The sequence below is a fragment of the Mus musculus genome, chromosome 1 (genome assembly GCF_000001635.26).
Source record: "Mus musculus strain C57BL/6J chromosome 1, GRCm38.p6 C57BL/6J".
Classification (NCBI taxonomy): Eukaryota; Metazoa; Chordata; class Mammalia; order Rodentia; family Muridae; genus Mus; species Mus musculus.
In genome coordinates, this window is record NC_000067.6 from 64,815,186 (window position 1) to 64,835,655 (window position 20,470).

A 20,470-nucleotide genomic window follows, 5' to 3' on the forward strand; every position below is an offset into this window, starting at 1 on the left:
CAACCGTTCCAGAGTCACAGTCACAGTGAGCAGAGCTTCCTTAGTCTGAACCACTGGCACCAGCATCCATCTTCCTTATTATATGACAGTACTGAGGCAGTGTAGCATTGTTGCAATGAACAGCTCAATACTGACATTTTATCCATGGCCCATGGGTTAGACAAATGTGTATGATAATGTCATGTTCACATAATTACAGCATCACACAGAAGAGTGCCAACAACCTGCTTTACCTAGCTACTCTTCCCAAGTCGAGAACTCTGACCACCAACGAGTGATCTTTACCATCTCTACCATTTCCCATTCTCTACAATGTCACAGAATTTTGTAGCCCACACGCTTATTCCTTCTATTGGGAACTACTATTCCATTGTATGGATATATTACATTTTGTTTATCAACTCACCTGCTGCTAGGTTCATGGGTGCTTACAGTTTTGGATAATTAGGAGTAAAGTTTGTATAAACATTCATATGTATGCTTTCATATGGATGAACATATTCAACTCGTGTTATTTGTAAGTTTTTTTGTTTAATTGCCAAATGTGCTTGGATTTTTCTCACCTTTCTGTTGTTAATTCCAATTGTGTGTGTGTGTGGTATGTGTGCACATGTGTGTGGGGGTGCATGTATCTATAAGTATGCATGCAGAAACCAGTGGAGGACGATGGATGTCTTCCTCTTTCTTTCGCCACTATTGTTTTAAGACAGATCTCTCACTGAACCTGAAGCTCACCATTTCAGCTAGGCTGTCTAGCCAATGAATTCTCAGCATTCGTTTAGCTCCTCCAAGGCCAGGCACCAGGGTTACAGGTCAGCAAGGCCAGGTTCAGCTTTATGTGGGTACTGGAGATTCAAAGTCACGTCCTGTAGCTTGCACAGCAAGCACTCTTGCCTACAAAGCCGTTCCCCTTACCCCATTACTAATGTCTTGTTGAATACATGATCTGAAAATGTACTTTCAATGGTTTCTAGTGGGTAGGATTTGTTCAGGTGTGTCCTATGCCTGAGAATGTCAGCTCTTGTGAATGCTCCACACACACTTGAGCAGAACATGCATTCTTATGTTGTCTGGCTAGTGTTCTGAAGATGACAGTTAGTCCCTGATACAGGCAGTGCTGTTTGGTTTAAGAAGACACTTGCTCGGAGACTCTGCGTGGTGGAGCTGTCCTTTACAGAGAGGTGACATCTCTGTTACTGTAGACTCATTTATTTCTCCATGAAGTTCTATCAGTATGTGTTAAAGATATGTGTGTATGTGTGTGTGTGTGTCTTCAAGTCATTTTTTTTTTTATTTTTTAGAATCAGCTTCTTTGTTTTTGTGTGAAGCAATAGTATTATTTTTCTAATTATTCAATAAGATTCACATATGAAGCCATGTGGCCTTTATTTGGTAGGCTTTAAAATCAGTCATTTTCTTGCTTATTACGTCTATTTGAATTTCTGTGAATTCCAATCTATATTCTATCTCCTGCTGGTTTGGGTTGTTTGTTCGTTAGCTCCTCAACGTATATGTTTAGATTCCTGACTGAGATTCCTTTCCTTTTTTCCAAACATAGACGTTTTGAGCTCCACGTCCCGTGAAGCCCCGTGTACCTAATCTTGACACTGAGATGCGACACTGTCATCTGCTAGGTTCATGCTCGAGAACCATACACCTCAGTTACAAAAAGAAATCGATCTCACAATGCTTCAAGTTCACAATGTTGCCCTGGGCTGCATTCATAGCTGCCCTTGGCTTCATGTAGCTTTGTGTGGCCTGTGGGCCCCAGGCACAGGCTGGACAAGCCCACTGGCCAGCACTGCCTTAGCCTTATCCCACATCTCTGTGATTTCACCTTCATTCATGTAAAAATACTTCAACATTTCTCTTGTGACTGCCCCTTTAACCTGGGGGTGATTCAGAAGTGTACTGCTCAGGCTCCAAACCTTTCATGGGTTGCCAGGTCCCTTCCTAGTGTAGATTTTAAATTCTATGTACTAGAAAATACATATGATATATTTCCAAATTGAGATTTGTTTTGTGATATGACATACTGGCTTATTCAGCAGAAGTCCCTTAGTTTTTATTATTCATTTTTATCACAATATGTGCCAGAAAACTTGGCCCTCAAGGCCTCTAGTTCCAAAGTTTTAGCAGCCACAAGATTATGTGACCATCACTGTAATCCAGACCCTACACATTTGCATCATCAAAATCCCCTGTGTTCATTACAAGTCTGCCTTTACCCCTTCCCGCAAGCCCTCAAGCCCCAGGACCTGCTGATTTGGGGCATTCCATAAAAAGAGAATCATATAACATGTCTTCGCATCCAGCATCTGTTAACATGGAACAATTCTACATCCCTTTTCACGGCTAACCAGTAGTTCACTGGGGGCGCACACCAATTTTTGTTTCTTTATCAGTTGATAAACATTAAGTTTCTTTTTTATGATTTTATAAATATTTATGCTGTGAACTTTGTACAGAAGTTCTTAGGTTAGAGTGTATATCCCCAAAAGTCATCTAATCTATACAGTAGAACAAAGGACCCATTCTCAGGAAACTGGAATCTGAACTCGTGTATCTCCTTGTCCTTCTATGCACAGGCTAACCCAAGTTCTTCAATGTTTACAAATAGCCGTTGGGTTTAAAGAGTGGCCAAGAGGGCTGAGCCAACGCTCACTGTTCTGCATGCTGAGCCTCTCCTGGCTATTGGCCTCACCTTCTGCTCTGAACCACAGTGTAAGTGAGCTCTGCAGGGCGGAAATGAGCCATGACATTCGTGGCCAAAGAAGCCAGTGCACACACACATACACACAGTATTTCTATTATGATTCAGGGATGGAAGGAAAAGTGATATGTATTATTTTGTGATTTTGGAGAAGTCATAGTAGAAATTATGATCCAAGTTAGAGGGAAAAATCATCTATCAACAGGGGATCTGTTGATGCCCAAACATTACTTTGGTTAGAAAATGAATCCCACATGAACTCCTACTTTTCTCTCTTAGGGCCTGAAAACTTTCACCTCTGCTGCTGTCTGTGGGGAGTGTGCTCCCCACCAGGGCGTTGAGTTGCAGGTCTACCAGTCAGTCTAGGCCTGGCCTTCCTCTAAGGGGGGCATTTCCCACTTCTTTCCCCTGTTGCTCTGGAAAGCTGGGTGGGCATTTTCCTGGCCGCTCTCCATTCTAAGACAGAATCTGAGCAGACACTCCGTTACCTAGTAAACTAGAGAGAGACAGCATCTTCCTTCCTTCCTTTCTGAAAATATAACGTATTTTTACTTAATTTTAATTTTTTAATTAACCTTTTCCAAACTTTATTCCCAGGCTTCTTCAGCTTAATTTGCTGCAAGAATGAATTAGGTATAAGCAAAAACCCAAAAGCACTGCAGTGTCTGGGGGGCGGTGCTTGGGCTTAAAAATATTTCTAGACTTTATCAGATCCATAAAAAATTAAAATAATTAAAGCATTCATGATATAAAATAGCAGCTCCTTGTAACTCCTGCAAGTGTCGCCTTCTTCAGAAGTTGCTTTGATTCAGTTTGCCCATTCTTAGAAGTCTCATCAAAATTCTCTACCAGATCTGGAACTTCATCATCATCTTCCTCTGCAGGACTAAGAGGTGCTTTTCCATCCATGGGTTGTTTGGGCAGAGCTTCTCTCGGTCTCTTTGAACTACTCACACCGTCTGCACTGAACTGGTTTCAGATGCTGGGAAGCATTGCTGTCAGCTGTTTGTCTCAGCGTGGCCTGTAATGGTGAGGGTGTCTGCTGCCAGGGATGCCTGAACTTTAGGGCTGTTAAAATGGATCACTGTTCCTTGTTATGAAAACATGTTCACCTCTCCAATACCAGAGGTATTGTTTACCCCTAACTTCTTTAAGGAGAACTGCAGGTTTTATCATCTGTTGTGACCGTTCGGTGAAGCACCTTCTTCTTCTTTTTTTCTTTGATAAAATGCTTTATTAGATATTTTCTTTATTTACATTTCAAATGTAATCCCCTTTCCTCATTTCCCCTCTGAAAACCCCCTATCCCATTCCCCCCTCCCTTCACTAACCCACCCACTCCCACCTCCCTGTCCTGGCTTTCCCCTACACTGGGGCATCGATCTTTCACAAGACCAAGGGCCTCTCCTCTCATTGATGTCCCACAAGGCCATCCTCTGTTACATATGCAATTGGAGCCTTGAGTCCCACCATGTGTACTCTTTAGTTGGTGGTTTAGTACCTGGGAGCTCTGGGGGTACTGGTTAGTTCATATTGTTGTTCCTCCTATGGAGCTGCAAACCCCTTCAGCTCCTTGGGTACTTTCTCTAGCTCCTCCTTTGGGGAACCTGTGCTCAGTCCAATGGATGGCTGTGTGCATCCACCTCTGTATTTGTCAGGCACTGGCAGAGCTTCTCAGGAGACAGCTATAACAGGCTCCTGTCAGAAAGCTCTTGTTGGCATCCACAAAAGTGTCTGGGTTTGGTGGTTGTATATGGGATGGATCCCCAGATGGGACAGTCACTGGATGGCCTTTCCTTCAGTTTCTGCTCCACAGCTGAGACAGCATTTCTTTGCAGCAATGCTACCTCCTTCTTCATAAAGACAGAGTGAGGATCGCAACTAAATGGCAAGCAAGGGGAGAAAACTGCTGTACAGAAACAAGGGAAAACTTGACTTTCAGTGAGTGAGAGACAATACTTAGAATTATCCTGATCTAGCCAGATAAAAGCACACACGACTCTCAAAAACATTTCCGTAGAAGGAAGTATTCTGTACCTGCTTGTTGAAATGTCCTCGAAGGGGTAGAGGATCTCGCCGTTGTTACAGATCTCACAGATGAACCCTTTCTGGCTACAGAGACTGCAGCTGTAGACATGCGCGGTGGCGAATTTAATGACCTTTCCCAAGAATGGAGCCAGCTTTCCCTCTATCACCTGAGGAAACAGAAACAAGACCAGGAGGTCGAACATTGACAACACAAAGCCTTGCAGATGTGGGAAGGGAGGGAAAGGGCTCCTCTCCTTTCCCAACAGGAAAACCGCTAATTATAACTTCCCAGCAGCTCAAGGGGGACTAGGCCCAGTGCTTTGCTCCAAAAGAGTGGGCTTATCCACTGGGGCTTGAGAATGAAGATGCCGAGCGAGCTTCTTTCGTGTTCCTCTGGTTTTGCAGTGTGGTGAGGAGCATGAACCCCACTTGAGGAGACAAGTTCAGGGTTGGGGGGTGGCAGAAGAGAAGGGAGGCAGGCAGGTTTTTAAGACATGAAGGGAAATATAGGCATGATGCTTATGTGAATAAGTCAGCAGCACAGATTTCTAATTAATTAATATGATTTCATCTCCACTCCCTCCCACTCTCTCCCCTAGGAACAGACAACAAATAAGGAAAACTGGGTTTCTCATGTTGCTGGTAAACATAATAACTTAAAAAGGGTGTAACCTGGGATTCTGAGGGTCACTTTCAGTATTTAATTTTACATTTCTTTTTTTTTTAATGAGCAAAATTTAAAAATGGGGTTTTTACATTAAGAACAATACAAACCAAAAAATATCTGTCTACTTCTGAAAAGACAGATGACCTCACAAAACCAGCCTGAATTCCAGCATGGTGATGAGCCTCACTCACTGTGTGCTCCTCACAAGGCATGGGCCATCCACGAGACTGCTGATCCCAGCACGAGCCACGGATCTGCCTCTAATGCCCCCCCCTGCCCCCCTCCCGTCACCGTATGTGCTGGCCTGCAAATATTGATGAGTTTGGAACTCATGGCAGTCACTTATTAACTACATTACTAATGCACTTAACTACTGCTCATGGGCTTCAAAGACTTCAGCACCTCACACAGCAATAACAGTGAGTCTGCCTTTTATTTCTGTACCGTTAATGTCTGCTTATATGGGCTGACTTTGATATCAGGAAAAAAGGTGAAATTAACTTAGGGACTGCCATAAATAACAATAGCTACCTGGGTACCCCCCCTTTTTTTTTCAAATAAGTGCCTAGTTTAAAATGACAATTTTACCTCCAACTAACACCTAACAGAGACACAGTAAGACTTCGAGAAAAGTAATCTGTCCTTTATTGAAAAAAAATGAGGCTACACTAGAGATGGAAGTGGAGAAGCATTTTAAGCCTTAGGAACAAGACCATGATGCTAACAACTTCAGCAACTGTTAACTTGGGCGGGAGGAACAAGTCAGATAGATCAGCTGCTGCTCTGTATTACTGTGGGTCTTTGACTTTGATAGTAGGGAATGTATATTATTTTGCACTGAAATACAAAAAGTGAATATAAAATCAAGTTTACTGCTTTTCAGAGATAGATCTTTTCCTAACAGGGAGGTAGAGATTACAGTGGCTGTTTTCTGAGCTAGGCCAGCATGCAGTCACATCACTTCCCTCCATAACCTACAGAAAGCTGTAGGTACACTAGACCTGTTTCAGTTCTGTTCTCTCAGGGACCGTTAACTCCAACAACCCCAGGAAGGCACGCACCTAACACCAACATCTGATACACGCTGTCTAGGAAATATCCAACCACCAAGCTCTTCTACACTGTGATAGCAATTCTCTTGAGTTTGGCTTCCTTTCTCTTACTTAATCAGTCACGACTAATGACTCATTTAAAGAACGGGCTGAGGATTTAGGATGGTCTGAAAACCAGGTGAGTACAGGTGATGAGAAGACCTGGATCTAAAGGAGATTGAGCATCATGACCTAGGTTTTTCTCTATCTAGAATTTATCAGGACAAAAGTATGAACATTCTGAAGGCTCCTAAAACATTTCATCAAGTTGGTATGGACAGTGATATGGATAGTGACTTATCCCTATTTGGGGAAACTAATGACCTTTTGGAAATTAATAGTCTCCTGTCACAGCACATTCTCCCCCCCGCCCCCCCAACACACCTCCATGTTACTGACGGTTCACTTTTTATTACTAATAAGAATCAGTTTATCCTCTCTGAAGTCACTTCCTTTCACCTTTAGGCTATATCAACATTAAATTTTTTATTATTATTTTAGCTATTGCTAGATTAGGATATTTGTGTCCAGTGGCAGAGAATCATGCTACCAAATTTTCATTGATGATAGTCATATTTATATGATTCTTTGGGGTATTCTGAAAGCATAAATTTAAAGTAATAATAGTATTAGTGGCAATTCTTGCTGTTTCATTGGCAGCCAAGCTGGAAATTATGCAGTTGCTTTGATTGATTTATTTCCATCAAACATTGATACACTATCTGTTGTTCATCATATCTTACTGATTACCTCTCCCATTTTTTTGAAATAACAGCTTTATTAAGATATAAGTCACCACCACACACTTCAGCCACTCAAATTTAAACCTTGGCTTATTTATAGAGTGATATGCCTTACTCCATATACTTTTAGAACTTCCCCAGCTCCCCTTCTAGCTCCCATATATAGTAGTTAGGGCTCCACTAGCTTTTTACCTTATTCTCCCCAAGTTCTAGAAACCAGTAATGTACCATCTGTCCCTATAAGGCTATTTCATAGAGACAGAACCATATACAATGTATTTGTGTGCACGTGTGTTTGAGTGTGAATGTCTACATGTATGGATGTGTGTGTGTCTTCTCTCATTCAGCATACTGTTTTGAGGTTCATGCTGAGTTTTTTTAAGTGGGGTCTCCAGATTCTTTGTTTGTTAGTTTGTTTGTTTTCGAGACAGGGTTTCTCTGTGTAGCCCTGGCTGTCCTGGAACTCACTTTGTAGACCAGGCTGGCCTCGAACTCAGAAATCTGCCTGCCTCTGCCTCCCGAGTGCTGGGATTAAAGGCGTTGGCCATCACCGCCCGGCAGAGTCTCCAGATTCTTAGCACTCTCTCTTAATCTACAAAATAACCTGAGCTTTAATCCCAGAAGCCCATCTTTCTCCTTTAATCTGCTAAACATACGCATTAGACGGTTTTGAAGCCATTTTCATTACTTATCACCTCTCAAGTCTTCAGTGAATTCTCATTTTATCCTTAACAAAAACCCTTCCCTGATTTAACAGAATCTTACTACATTACCATATCCCTGATGCTGGGTACATGAGAACTGTGTATAACTAGACTTATGTCTCCCCTGCTTGGCAAGCCTCCAAACAGGAGTCCACACACCAACCCAACTGCCATGCTCAGTCTGGGCATCTTCAGTTGTGAGCCCTCTGCCTGACACAGGATGTACTTGCTCTTGTTCCTGTCCTTCTAGGTAATTTCCTCTACGAGGACGGGGCTTTGCATCTTACAACTCATTTAGATTTCATGTAGGTTCTGCGGCTCTCTGATCTGTTCTGACTTCAACCAAAACCTCATTTTTTGTTACAACGGTCACAGACTCTCTACTTTCACACTGTCTAAAGCAACCTGAAACTCAAGGCTGTTCGTTTCTTTACTGCTATTGACCTGACCTTCTTGCTTGTGGTGTGTTGAGCATTTACATATGTAGCATACAAACGTGAGAACATCTGCCCACTCTTACCTCTAACCTGGCACCTCCACATGGGACAGCTTCAGAGAATAAGCTGCTCAGTGGCAAGCAGTGAGCCTCACTGAAATCCTCCCTCCCTGCCAGGCACCCAAGTTCCTGTTAGCCGAGTGACGATGCCTTCCTGTGTCTCGTTGCTGCCTGCAGTTGAATGTGGGGTTGTATGGAGGTCACAAACTCTTTCAGTCACGCTGGACTTGGTCTTACCTTGTGCTTGATTGGCTGTTCTTTTGTCATCTCAGTTTTGTAGCCATGTTCCTAACGGCTAAAGTTGCTTAAAGACTTTTTCCAGAAAGTGAGGTAATATTCTCAGGTTAATTTTAGAATTTATAAACATCCCGTTAATATTATGGAAAGGAAAAACTTTATACTTGTATATTTCCAGGTACGAGGATCTATTCTGCCCTTGACTGCAATGGCAGGCAGCCCTGGGAAGAGGATTTCTTGGCTATTATGGTCTAGTCTAGAGGCTGCACTAAGTATAAAAAGTGTGCTCCATGTGTGCTGTTCTGTATGGTTCCTTTTAAAATATAAGACACGCCTTTCTGTGGATAATGGCTCAAAATCTGCTGCCCATCCACAGCTTCCCTCTACCACCTCAGGGCCACATACCTCTGAATTCCATCTCCTAGTCATCTGGGTGTGGCTTAAGTTGGGACCCAATTCTGAAAGCACTAGGAGGATGGTGCCGCAAATGGGACTAAAGTGTAGTCTATTCCCTCAGTGTTCTGCTGAGAGTGAAGACCAGTACACAGCTTTCAGGACCCCACCCCACCCCAGACAGAATGTGCAAGGCACAGTTAGACAAGGGAGGGTATTCTGTCCAAAAAGTACACAACCTGAGGAAAGTCAGATGGGAGAACTGAGTTCTGCTGTCACCTGAACTAGTGTGCCTCCCTGAGTGACAACAGTCCTCCATAAAGTTCAACACAAAGACGAATGTTCTACCCAGGCTACAGTTTACAGCTGTTTATTGTAACTGGGAGCATGCCATACCTGACTTGTAAAAAGTGTTCTGTTTTGGTTGTTGTTTTGATCTTGCCATGTAACAGGCTAGCTTGGTCTCTCTCTCTCTCTCTCTCTCTCTCTCTCTCTCTCTCTCTCTCTCTCTCTCTCTAAGATTTGTTTATTTATTTTATGTATGTGAGTACACTGTCGCTCTCTTCAGACACACCAAAAGAGGGCATTGGATACTCATTACAGATGGTTGTAAGCCACCAGGTGGTTGCTGGGAATTGAACTCAGAACCTCTGGAAGAGCAAGCAGTCAGTGCTCTTAATTGCTGAGCCATCTCTCTAAGACTAGCCTGGTCTTAAACTCACAATATTCCTGCTTCAGCCTCCTAGTATTACAGTTACTGATGTGAGCACAAAAGCATTTTCTTAATAAAATTGGTCAAAGATAGTTAAAAAGAGGAAATAGATGGCGCAGGTTTGCTTAGATGTATCTTTTCAACGCAGAGCAGTTGGATTCATTAAAGGGTTTCCAGAGAAGCTGAGAGCACACAGCTCCTGTTAAGGATCACACCTCATTGTCTCTAGCTTTGGGAGGCAGTGGCGTACTGTGAGGCTGTTCTGAGCTCAAACGATAGCTAGCTACCTTCCAGCTGGGAGACTGGCAAGTTACTAAGCCCTCTGAGCTCTAGTTTCCTCAACTAAAACTAGCTAATATTTACATATAGGACTGAAGAAAGGATCAGGCTTTGTATGCTGGGCACAGGAAGCACTGTGTCTGATGGTACTTGGTCAGTGACTGCTACCTTCTCTCAATTTAAATAAAATCTTCAGTAATTTAAATTACTTTTCTAACAAATACTTTAGGTCTATAGCAAGGGTATGAAAGAAAGGTATGACAGTCACATGTCAGCTTTCAAAAGGTAACACATTGTTCTTCTGTTCGGATGCAATCAGGAAGAAGGGCAGTAGATGCATCCTCTGCCGCTGATATTGTTCAGGTCCATCAGAGAACAGAGTACGGGTGAACATCTCACTCTGGCCAAGGCTAAAGACTTGGAGAGACACTTGGCATATCTCAAACTTGATTAAATCACATTTTAGTAATAGCCAGCAGTTGTCTCTTACTCCTTTCTAATTTGCAAGTAAGTTAGTCACAGATAAATCTAACTGTAACAACCCACCAAGAGTCGGAAAGACACTTCATCTCCAGCATCAGGTGCATTTACAACCAGACGGCCAACTGGCTCTGTAACAAGGACAGTGGACCTGTGGGATGAGGCTTAGTTATCTTTCCATTTATTTCCTGCAAACTGCATGTCTACGTGAATAATCTCAGGACAAAGCAATTAGCAGGAAACATATGTAGCTCTTCCACCCGCCTCCTTGCCCTCTGTAGTCAACCTCATCCACTTTCTCCACGTACCCAAATTTTCCTTGAGAAAAGGCAGACATCCAAACTACAGTCAAAGTTTATTTCTGTTTTCCATTAGACTTAATTTCTTGTACTGAAAAAGGTACCAATCGACCTGTTTACTTGGGGAGTGCACACTGACTGGGTGTTTAAAGAATAGATGACTCCATCTGGGATTTAAAATTATATCATTTTATTGTGCTGTTGGACAAGAACAAAATGTAATATCAAGCTGACAACTAGACTTCCCTTTTAAAAATTCACTTAAATCATCTCAAATATTCTCATAACTGGAGAGACTGTCAAATCTCACTTTACATGATTCAGTCATCTGAGAAGAATACCAAGTATGCTTAACTCTCTGGGTGCAAACGCAGCCCATAAAAGCTGCCTGGCTGAACTTCCAGTTTGGGATACACACATTTCCCCTCTTCTATTCTGGTCACAATGGTCAGCATTGGAATTTGAGGCCTAAGGCTTTCTGCAGACTAAGACAACAGCCTTTATTTGATTTACTTTCTTGCAGACCAATCAAAAATTACAATTAAGTTAAAAAATAACCCAGTACTGCCTTCTGCAGACCACAGTTTCAGAAACAGCTGCTTATTACTCATGTGTGGCACCAGGAAATTGCAGTGTCATGTTCAAGGTCTGCAGCCAATAGCGATCTGTGGGATTGGAAGAGGGGGCACACACCACTCTTTTATGTTGTTTACCTTCACGGCACCATTATGAAGTTCATGATCTACAGGGATGGGGGATGAAACTAGTAACATAGACCAGGATAAGAGAATGACAAGAAGTCACACAGGAAAAAGGCGCTTTCAATGTATTTTATGCATCTACTAATGTTTTCCTTCTGATTCATCACATGACCCCCCATATTAAAACAAGCATTCCTTGGCCGTTATACAACATCTAGATTCTGGACAACTGCTGGGAATTTTGTGATAAAGAGGTCGTCTGCCCTGGATAAAAATGATTCCACCATAAAAGCCTACTTAGAAGATCCAGTTCATGTTGAGCAGATCCACCAGGAATAGGCAGGCTCAATGAAATCAAGATCCTATCCTGTCATGTGCTGTAACACAGCTTCTCATATAATTCAATTTGCATTTTCTTGGCTACATAACCTATGACAATTGTACTTTGTAGTGCCATTTCTCGGCATTTATAGGCACACAGAGAGGGGTCTAGTGACCTACATCAGCTAAGTTAGTGTCAATGTCTATAGTTCCAACACTGGAGGCTGAGGAGGTAGGCAAGAATGCAGGAGGCCAGCGTGAGCTACAGAGTGAGACCCTGTTTCAAAACAAAACACAAAACACCACCTAGATCCTGCTCAAGCTTAAAAACCTGACCCACAATAGGAGCATTCTGTACTCTCATTCTAAATGCTACTCACAGCTCCTCACGGGCAGAGATGCACACCACCAAAGTGTATAGGGATTGCTACTTCATGAAGTTGGGACAAACCTCTCTTCTCTTTTCTACTTCACTTTTGAGCTCCTCCTTCTGGCTTGGAGCTGGTGGTGTGTCCACGAACAAAACTCTTTTCTCTAACCAGCGCCACCTTCCTTACTCCACCGCGGGACTGCACAACAGGGCTGAGTTGGCTTATCAGTCATTGTACTGAGGGAGGATTATGATACCACCAAAGAGTTCTTATCTGATCCTCTCCTAAGTGTGACAGTTTCTATTAAGACTTTGGAAACTATGTGATAACTTGATGTGGCTTATGTCATTGGGTAGATTTGTGAGTGTTCATAATCATTCCCCTCATTTTGTTTCCTGCTGGAGTCTTAAAGAATAAAAGACAAAGGGATTTTAATCCCATTTTCTCCCATAGTCAAGATAAACCCAGAATAAAAAATTACTAATAATGGGACAGGGTCTATTTCACACAGTTTTCTGTATGTGTCCAAGACTGTCAATCCATACACCCATGAGTATGAACGAAGCTCTTGCAGAATAAGGACAGTTATGCAGCTCCAATACCTAAGCCCTAGAAGGCTAAGTAGTCTCCATATTAGATGTGCAGGAAATAGCTGTAAGTATTTAAACCTAGACAGTTCTAGGAAATTCTCCAGGATGACCAGCAGAATCTGCTCTCTGCTGAGTTACTTATATGTCTGAGGTAGTTTATTGCCTTAAATAGTGAGAAAAAGACCCAAATAATCATTTAAACTCACCTTTCTTATTATTTAATAAACAAAAAATTATGACCCAAAGAGGGAAACAATCACTCAGCTTCCCAGTGTCAGTCCTGTCTTCCTCTCTTCAGTGTGCTTCACAACTGGGAAGGGGTCAGAGGCCAGGCCAGGCTGTGACCAGGCAGGCATTCTGAGGTCACTGTGTTCCTACTTGCCTTCCACGTAAAAGCAGGAAATGTAATCTAGGAGACCCAGCTTGCTTGCCTGTATGTATGCATGTATGTATGCATGTATGCATGCATGTAAGTATGTTATTATTATTATTATTATTATTATCATCATCATCATCATCATTATTATATCTATCATCATCATCATTATAATCATCATCATCATCATTATTATATCTATCATCATCATCATTATATCTAGTCCACTGGCCTGGAACTCACTATATAAACTAGACTAGCCTTGAGCTCAAGGAAGTCCACCTGCCTCTGCTGTAATTAAACGTGTGCCACCAAGGCCTGCTGGGCTGTATTAATAGTTTTGATCTATACTAGACCTACCTTTGGTTAAGGGAACAACAGCACAAAAATTCTCTTAAATGGTCACAGCTTTTGAAGGATTTTCAATATAGAGATAATCTCACACATTACTGGTTGAACTCCAGGAGAGACAAATACAACTGGAGAGAGAAAAAAGGCAATTCTATGTAGGTATGGATATAGGGAAATTGGAGACTTATGAGTTTCCAGAGTACTTTCAGTAGAGGACAACATGAGGTTTTAAGAGACTGCACTGAAAGGGGGAGGGAGTGAGAGAAAGAGAGAGAGAGAGATCACATAAAGAAGGACTGCAAGAGTCAGGAGAGACCCACAAGTGGAAAGCAAAGAAGGAATGGGCAGCGAGAGGGAGAGCAAAGACTGAGCAGAAATGTCAAGAAAACAGAAAAGAAACACAGGCACTTGCAGAGAGAAAGAAGAAAGGGTACACAGACTCAGAATGGGACGTAGCAATCTTGGTTTCTGTTCCCAGGATGTCCCTGCAGAGCTAAAAGCCTTTCCTTAGGGTGTGTACTTTTCCATGCCTCAGTTTCCTCTTGTACAAAACAGAGTGATTGTGCTAAATCATTCAAAACTAAATGATCAACAAGGATCCCCCTTCATTTGAAGAGTCTATGATTTTGTGATTAACCATGGGGGGAAACATCAAAAGAGGCCAGTTGAATAGCCCCAGGAACGTAGAAAGGGAATATCTGGGGAGACAGATAAAAGGTGAGTTTAACCAGGCTAATTAGAAGATACCCTAGGACATTTTCAACAGAAGTGAAATAATGTCAGCAGCTTTTTTATTCTCCTGCTTGCTGAGTGCCATTCAAAGAGAGAAGCAGGGCTTTTCAGGAGCGGTCCCTCACAGGTGTGCAACCAGATCCCGGTCGCCTCTGCAAGCGCCGTCCATCAAGGCATCTAATTAGTCAATGTTTAGATAGCACTTTGGGAATGAAAAGTACAATGTAAGCACTTAACATTATTATTACTTAACATTATTATTACTCAGCTGCTTTTATGGGCCAGCAATGCCAGAGATTAAATGAGAAATTAAAGTGAGTTCCTGGCTAGAAGGCTGTGATCTAATAAATCTCCAGGTCACTGATGAAGAGAGACAAGCCCCACATATAAACTGAACTGATGCTCTGAGTGTTCATGCTGTTGTCTGAGGCCGCTGGTGATTTCTAAGTCTCTGCCTCAAGGTGCCAGTGGGCAGTAAACACTACTCACCAAAGTGAGGATTCCTACACATCCTGTTTTTCCAGGAGTGTCTGGCTTGCTGATGGTGTCTGTACCTAGGTCTCTGAAGACCCAAAATAGGGATTCAGATATGGAAATTCAGTGCACAATAAAGTGGGGACAGGTAAATTAACCAATACATGATGTTGTGGCAGCTGGGTAGTGATCAACAGCAAAAATAAAGCTGAATTACTAAACTCATAAAAATTGTAGTTCCTGAAAAACTGAAGATTTAAATACAAAAGAAAGCCATAAAAGTATTGTAAAAATTAAAAAGTGTATTCAAGAAAATATTCATGTAAAATAAATACTTTTTACTTTGAAAAGCTACAAAAGTGGTGAATCTTAATATATAAAAACATATTAGTTTATTATTTACAAAATAAAATGACAAAACCCAGGAAAATATTTATTTATATGAAACACGCCAATTTCCACAATATACAAAGTTCTCTTCCTAATTAACAAGAAATAGACCAATAATTTAATTAAATATAAGTTTAACAGGTAACAGCGATGATATAAAAAGATGTTCCACTTCACAATGAAAAAATGAAACTGTGAAGTTAGCATAGAGTTCTAGAAAATGTGGAGTGCTCATACCAGCATGTATCCTTACAGCAATGACAGTAAGTGGATGCAGGTTAAGTTAACTGAACTGACCTAGCATGCAGCCAATTAGGAGAAGGAGGCAAACCTTTATTAGTACTGAATGTGCATATGTGCCCAAACGCCCACAGATGCTCAGGTGGCCACAGCTGGGCTGCTGAGTGGAAGACGGAAGCCTCAGGAAGGCAGCTCACTGTGATTCCACTTTTAAAAACTGACCTTTGTAAAAAGTATAGAATTGCCCAGGAAGACACAGATTGCCAGTAGTTAACAAAAGCTCTTTTGGGAGGAGGGGGTATAAGAAAAGCTGGATTTTAAAATATAATTTTGTGGTTCAGAGTCTAGTTCAGTAATATATACAATTTGGATATGTATATTTGTAGTTATTATTAGAATATAGAAAACTTGCCTCAGTTTTGGTCTGTATAGCCTATGTTTATATTTGTTCCTAAAAACATTTACTTTCACACAATCAGTGAACCTGTCTTGCCCAAGGCAGACTTGATGCTTGTATCCAGGGAGACCTGGCAGCCTCCTCAGAATGTTCCCTACTTAGTTTTTCAGGTTTGGAAGGTAACACTGCCCACTCAATTAGAATGATTTATAAGATAGGCGCAGAGTCAACAGCCATATCTAATGCCAGGTAATTCAAGGTTGGTTTTTGTTTACATAATTATCACTTAATTCTGCACATTTAATCTTATCTTTTTCAATACTAGACAGGGAGTTAGTAGGCAATCAGTTGGGATGAATACTGTGTTTTCTAAGAATTCACTGGAACGTTTTCGGTACGCTCTCCCAACTATGATCTAGCTCGCGGTGGCTGAGGTTTTTCTTTGCAGCCCCATTAAAGCAGACATCCTCTAACTGGCTCTCCCTGGCTTCATCCTCTGCCTGTACCTTTTTCAGCTTTGATAACATGGTTGGCTAGGTGAACTGTAGTAGTTTTGCCTGATGGTTTGATTGGTTTTGTTGTTTGTTTATATTAACAGATAGCTTTAGAAAGCAGAAAAACAGTATTGTTAGATTTTGGTTTAAGTTCCCCACGTGTTCTAAGGTCTCATTTCACACTCCTGAGGCTACTGCACAGAGGAAGTATTTTTCCAACTCAACGATTTTACTCCTAGTTCACTGTCAATCCAAGAAAAAGTCAGCATATTAAGTGACCCACCCTAGCCTTGGCCTCAAGAAAGAAATGGAAACTATAGTTTTACAACAGGAGGACAATTAAAGATAAGATTAGGTTCAAAGAGAAAGGCATTTTGAATACCAAGCCCAAGAGAGCTATGTCCAGAGAGGCTCAGTAAAATCTAAAGGGGAAAGAGTCCTAGGAAAGGAAACCAGGACCCAGGCAATTTCCTAGCAGGTTGAGGGTAACCCCTAGTGTCCTCTAGATCATACCCCTTAAATACCTTGTCGCCTCAGGCTAGAAGAAAGACTAACAGTTCTAAAGAGGGGGGAAACCAGACCACGAGAATCTGGGATGGCTGTCTGCAGAGGTTTTAGCTCCTGGCCCTCCATCAGCAAGTGAAGAGGGATACCACTTAGTTTTCTCAGCCCATTTCCATAGTGATGAGCGCTCAAGTGAAATTTCAAGCAGTGGCACACCAGTTAAGATAAACTAGGGGAAGCAGTTCAGAGTTCTCTCCTTTGAAAGTCATAGAGTATGTGTGTATATGGAATATACGTTACCTTTCACAGTGATGGGAAGGGTCCTGGGGTCTTGTAAACACTAGGCAAACTCCCTCTCAGTGCAAATGTACAAATCTTAAGTGACCCTTTGCCACAGACCCACCAGAGTGCGTGGCAACCCTTAAACCATGCAGGTAGAACTTTCCTATTTGCTCCCTCGGTCTTCATTCCAGTCACTCTAACCTCTCTGATCTTATAAAATGCAGACTGGTCCAGATGATACAAATAACGATACTCAACCACCATCCTCACGCAGTAACCAACTGTTAATTCCCCAAGTCACTGCCTTCATCTGAACTCATTTCCTTCTTCAGACAATGCATGTGATACAACTAGAACACGGGCAGGCCAATGGGGACCATTAATAGCTCGCCCAGATTGGAAGTGTAGAAAGTTTGAATCCCAGAGCCCAAGCCCTAACCATTGTGTCTTTCTAGAGCTGGCATCTGTTTAATAAAAGTCCTTCAAGTGTCTTCAGTCCCTGCAGGATGAGGTTTGTCCTCTTTAGCTTGCCCTTCAAGCTAAGCAGAGCCCATGTTTTTTTTACAGTGTTCTCTCACAATGCCCATTTTCTGCTCTTTCCTAGTCTGCTTCTTATTCCCTGTACAAGTTTGATCATCATAGCTACCATTCACTGCTATTATCAATTGTAACTTTTGGATGCTTTCTATATTTATTTCCAGTTCTTAATGCAACTTTTCTAAATCAGTATTATTGTGTTTTACAGACAAGTGAACGGACTGGAGCGATCAGGGACCTTCAGCATGAGTCAAGGTGCAGTTATGTTCAGGCCTGCCTGACCTCAATGCTTGGTTTTGTTCTGTTTTATTGTTTATTGTTTTTCTGTTTTTGTTTTCATTTCTACAACTATTTCCTTAAGACACAGTCCCTCACACCTGGTTCAAGTGTCACCTTGTATCTACAGCATACTTGACTTTGACCCCCAGTCTCTCTCTTCTTGCTCTGGTGCCTTCCAGAGTTCTAAAAGAGATGACCTGTCATGGAAGAGAAATGGCTTTTGCGTCACTTCAATTTTAGGCTTGTCTAAGCACATTCAACCTTTGCATCAAACCCTAAAACAGAATGTTGCAGAAACATTCCTAGGGTAGGCCTCGGACCCAGATATTTAAATTACAGCCCTATCCAAACCAATGGCAAGTCTCTGACCAGAGGGCATTCTGGTTTAAGACTATGAATAGAGGGCAGATGGAGAAGTTGCTGCCCTGGGAGCACCACAGGCAGTTCAGGAGGACTTCCAGGGGGATGCGTGCTTACAACTCCTGGGAGATGTGCTCGTCAGCTCTCTGAACAGCAAGACAACATAGGGTAAATTTTGTGGGTAGCCAGAAAGGCCAACACGGGCAACTTCTGAATCGATCTGGAAAGACATTTTAATACTGGGATAGTTGGCATCCTTGTTGGTTATGCACTGTAAAAAGCACACAAACATTTAACACATGGGGCATGTTCAGGTCTTTGGTAGAGCTCTGGCGTCTGCGCCCTACTCAATAAGTACTGCCTGGGATGATCTGGGGCATTTGGGTGTTAGCACTCAGTCTTAAGACTACAAAATTAAAGCCGGGCGTGGTGGTGTACGCCTTTAATCCCAGCACTCGGGAGGCAGGGGCAGGCAGATTTCTGAGTTCGAGGCCAGCCTGGTCTACAAAGTGAGTTCCAGGAGAGCCAGGGCTATACAGAGAAACCTGTCTCGAAAAACAAAAAAAAAACAAAAAAAAACAAAACAAAACAAAAAAAAAGACTACAAAATTAAGTTAATTCCTTAACTTAATAGTCACCTAGAATTTAAACTATACATGTGCTTTTTCAAGCCCCACATAAACAATTTTAACTGCTTAAGATGTTAAAAAATTCAACATAAAGAAAGTACAATCCTTAAAAATAATTTAGAATTGGGTTGACATAACGATCTCCAGAGTTTCCTCAGAGAGTGATAAGTGATAAGTGAGGCACAAGCACAACCTTTTTGAAGACAGGAATATAAGGATATACATGTGCTATAGGAATAAAAAATACAAGGTCTAAATGACTGTCACTGGCATTGAAGTTGTTATTAAGGAACACAAGTGATTGCTCAGATACTCAAAGGAGCTTATGAAGAACATGGTGCATTCATCAAGAGTCACCACAGGAAAGATGAATTATTAAAAACAACGCTGAAGTAATTTACCCTATTTGGGAGGGGGGGAGGAAGATGTAGCCTTGTTTCATACCAAAAAATAAAATGATTTCCAAATATGTACTAAATTACTAACATACAAAACAAACTCTTAGAAACTGCAGTTTAGAGGCGGAGCTGAGGCCTGTACACATCAGCCCTGGGCTCATGCCTGGCCCTGATAAACTACCTAAGAACAAGAAAATGGAGGTGGATATTTCTCTGAGAAAGGGGGAGGATTCTATAGGTTTTAAAGCCAAAGAAGAAATATAAAAGGAGAAAAATATATGGATATGAACATGTAAAGGTCAAAATTCTTGTTTATCTAAACTATCACATTAAAAAAAAAATCTAAGGGCAGTTGGGCAGGGATGGTGCATGCCTTTAATCCCAGCACTCAGGAATCAAACATAGGTGGATCTCTGTGAGTTTGAGGCCAGCTTGGTCTACAAAGGACCAAGGACAGCTGGGGCTACACAGAGAAACCTGTCTCAAAAAACTAAGAGGGACAGGATCTAAAGGCAAACAACAAAACAGGGAAAATATCATATATATAGTCATGTTAATGTATATGCTAACTGAAAATATATAGCCTGCTCCCAAACAGGCACAAGCTATCAGGTAAAAAATATATTTAAAATAGATGTAGTAATAAACATATAAAATCTAGCTTTATATGTAACAGAGAATAGGTGTGCAAAGCCAAACAATGAGAAGCCATTCTCCCCATGAAATGGTCAGATTTATGTTTTTAAAAATGACAATAGTTAATGCTCTAGTGACATGAAGGACTTATAATTATATCCCAGGCACTTTGAAAAGTTCACATCTCTTCAGTAATTAATCTAATTTTATCTTATTATTAAAAATAATGTTCTTGCACAAGTATGCTTATCAGAGTATATTCTTTATAATAAGAAAGAACTGGAAATCTTTAAATAGCCAGTAAAAAAAAAGGGGTGAGGGTGGAGAGAGAAAATTAAGCCAACTGTAGCAATGGAATCTTATATAAGCATTCCAAATCACCAGCATTTCTGATGATTATTTAATTAAATTAAAAAAAAATCAAGGTAAACACTGATATACTTTCAAGAATGTGCCATGCTCTCTACACAAAGAGAAAAGAAGCGATTGGTGTGTATCTCTTTGTTGACTATGGTACTGGCCAATAAGACTGAAGTATAAGGCAGATGATTCCCTGGGTCCTCATG

General features: G+C 41.5%; 1 protein-coding gene across 3 annotated transcripts in view; it reads right to left on the bottom strand.

Annotated features, from left to right (window-relative positions):
• The window catches only part of Plekhm3 (pleckstrin homology domain containing, family M, member 3), a 167,705-nt gene that overhangs the window by 26,066 nt on the left and 121,169 nt on the right, over window positions 1-20,470 (bottom strand). For all 3 annotated transcript variants that reach the window (XM_006495983.4, NM_001039493.1, XM_006495982.2), the window contains one exon: window positions 4,751-4,908. In XM_006495983.4, the coding sequence (XP_006496046.1) occupies window positions 4,751-4,908 (158 nt within the window). The remainder of the gene's footprint in view (window positions 1-4,750; window positions 4,909-20,470) is intronic.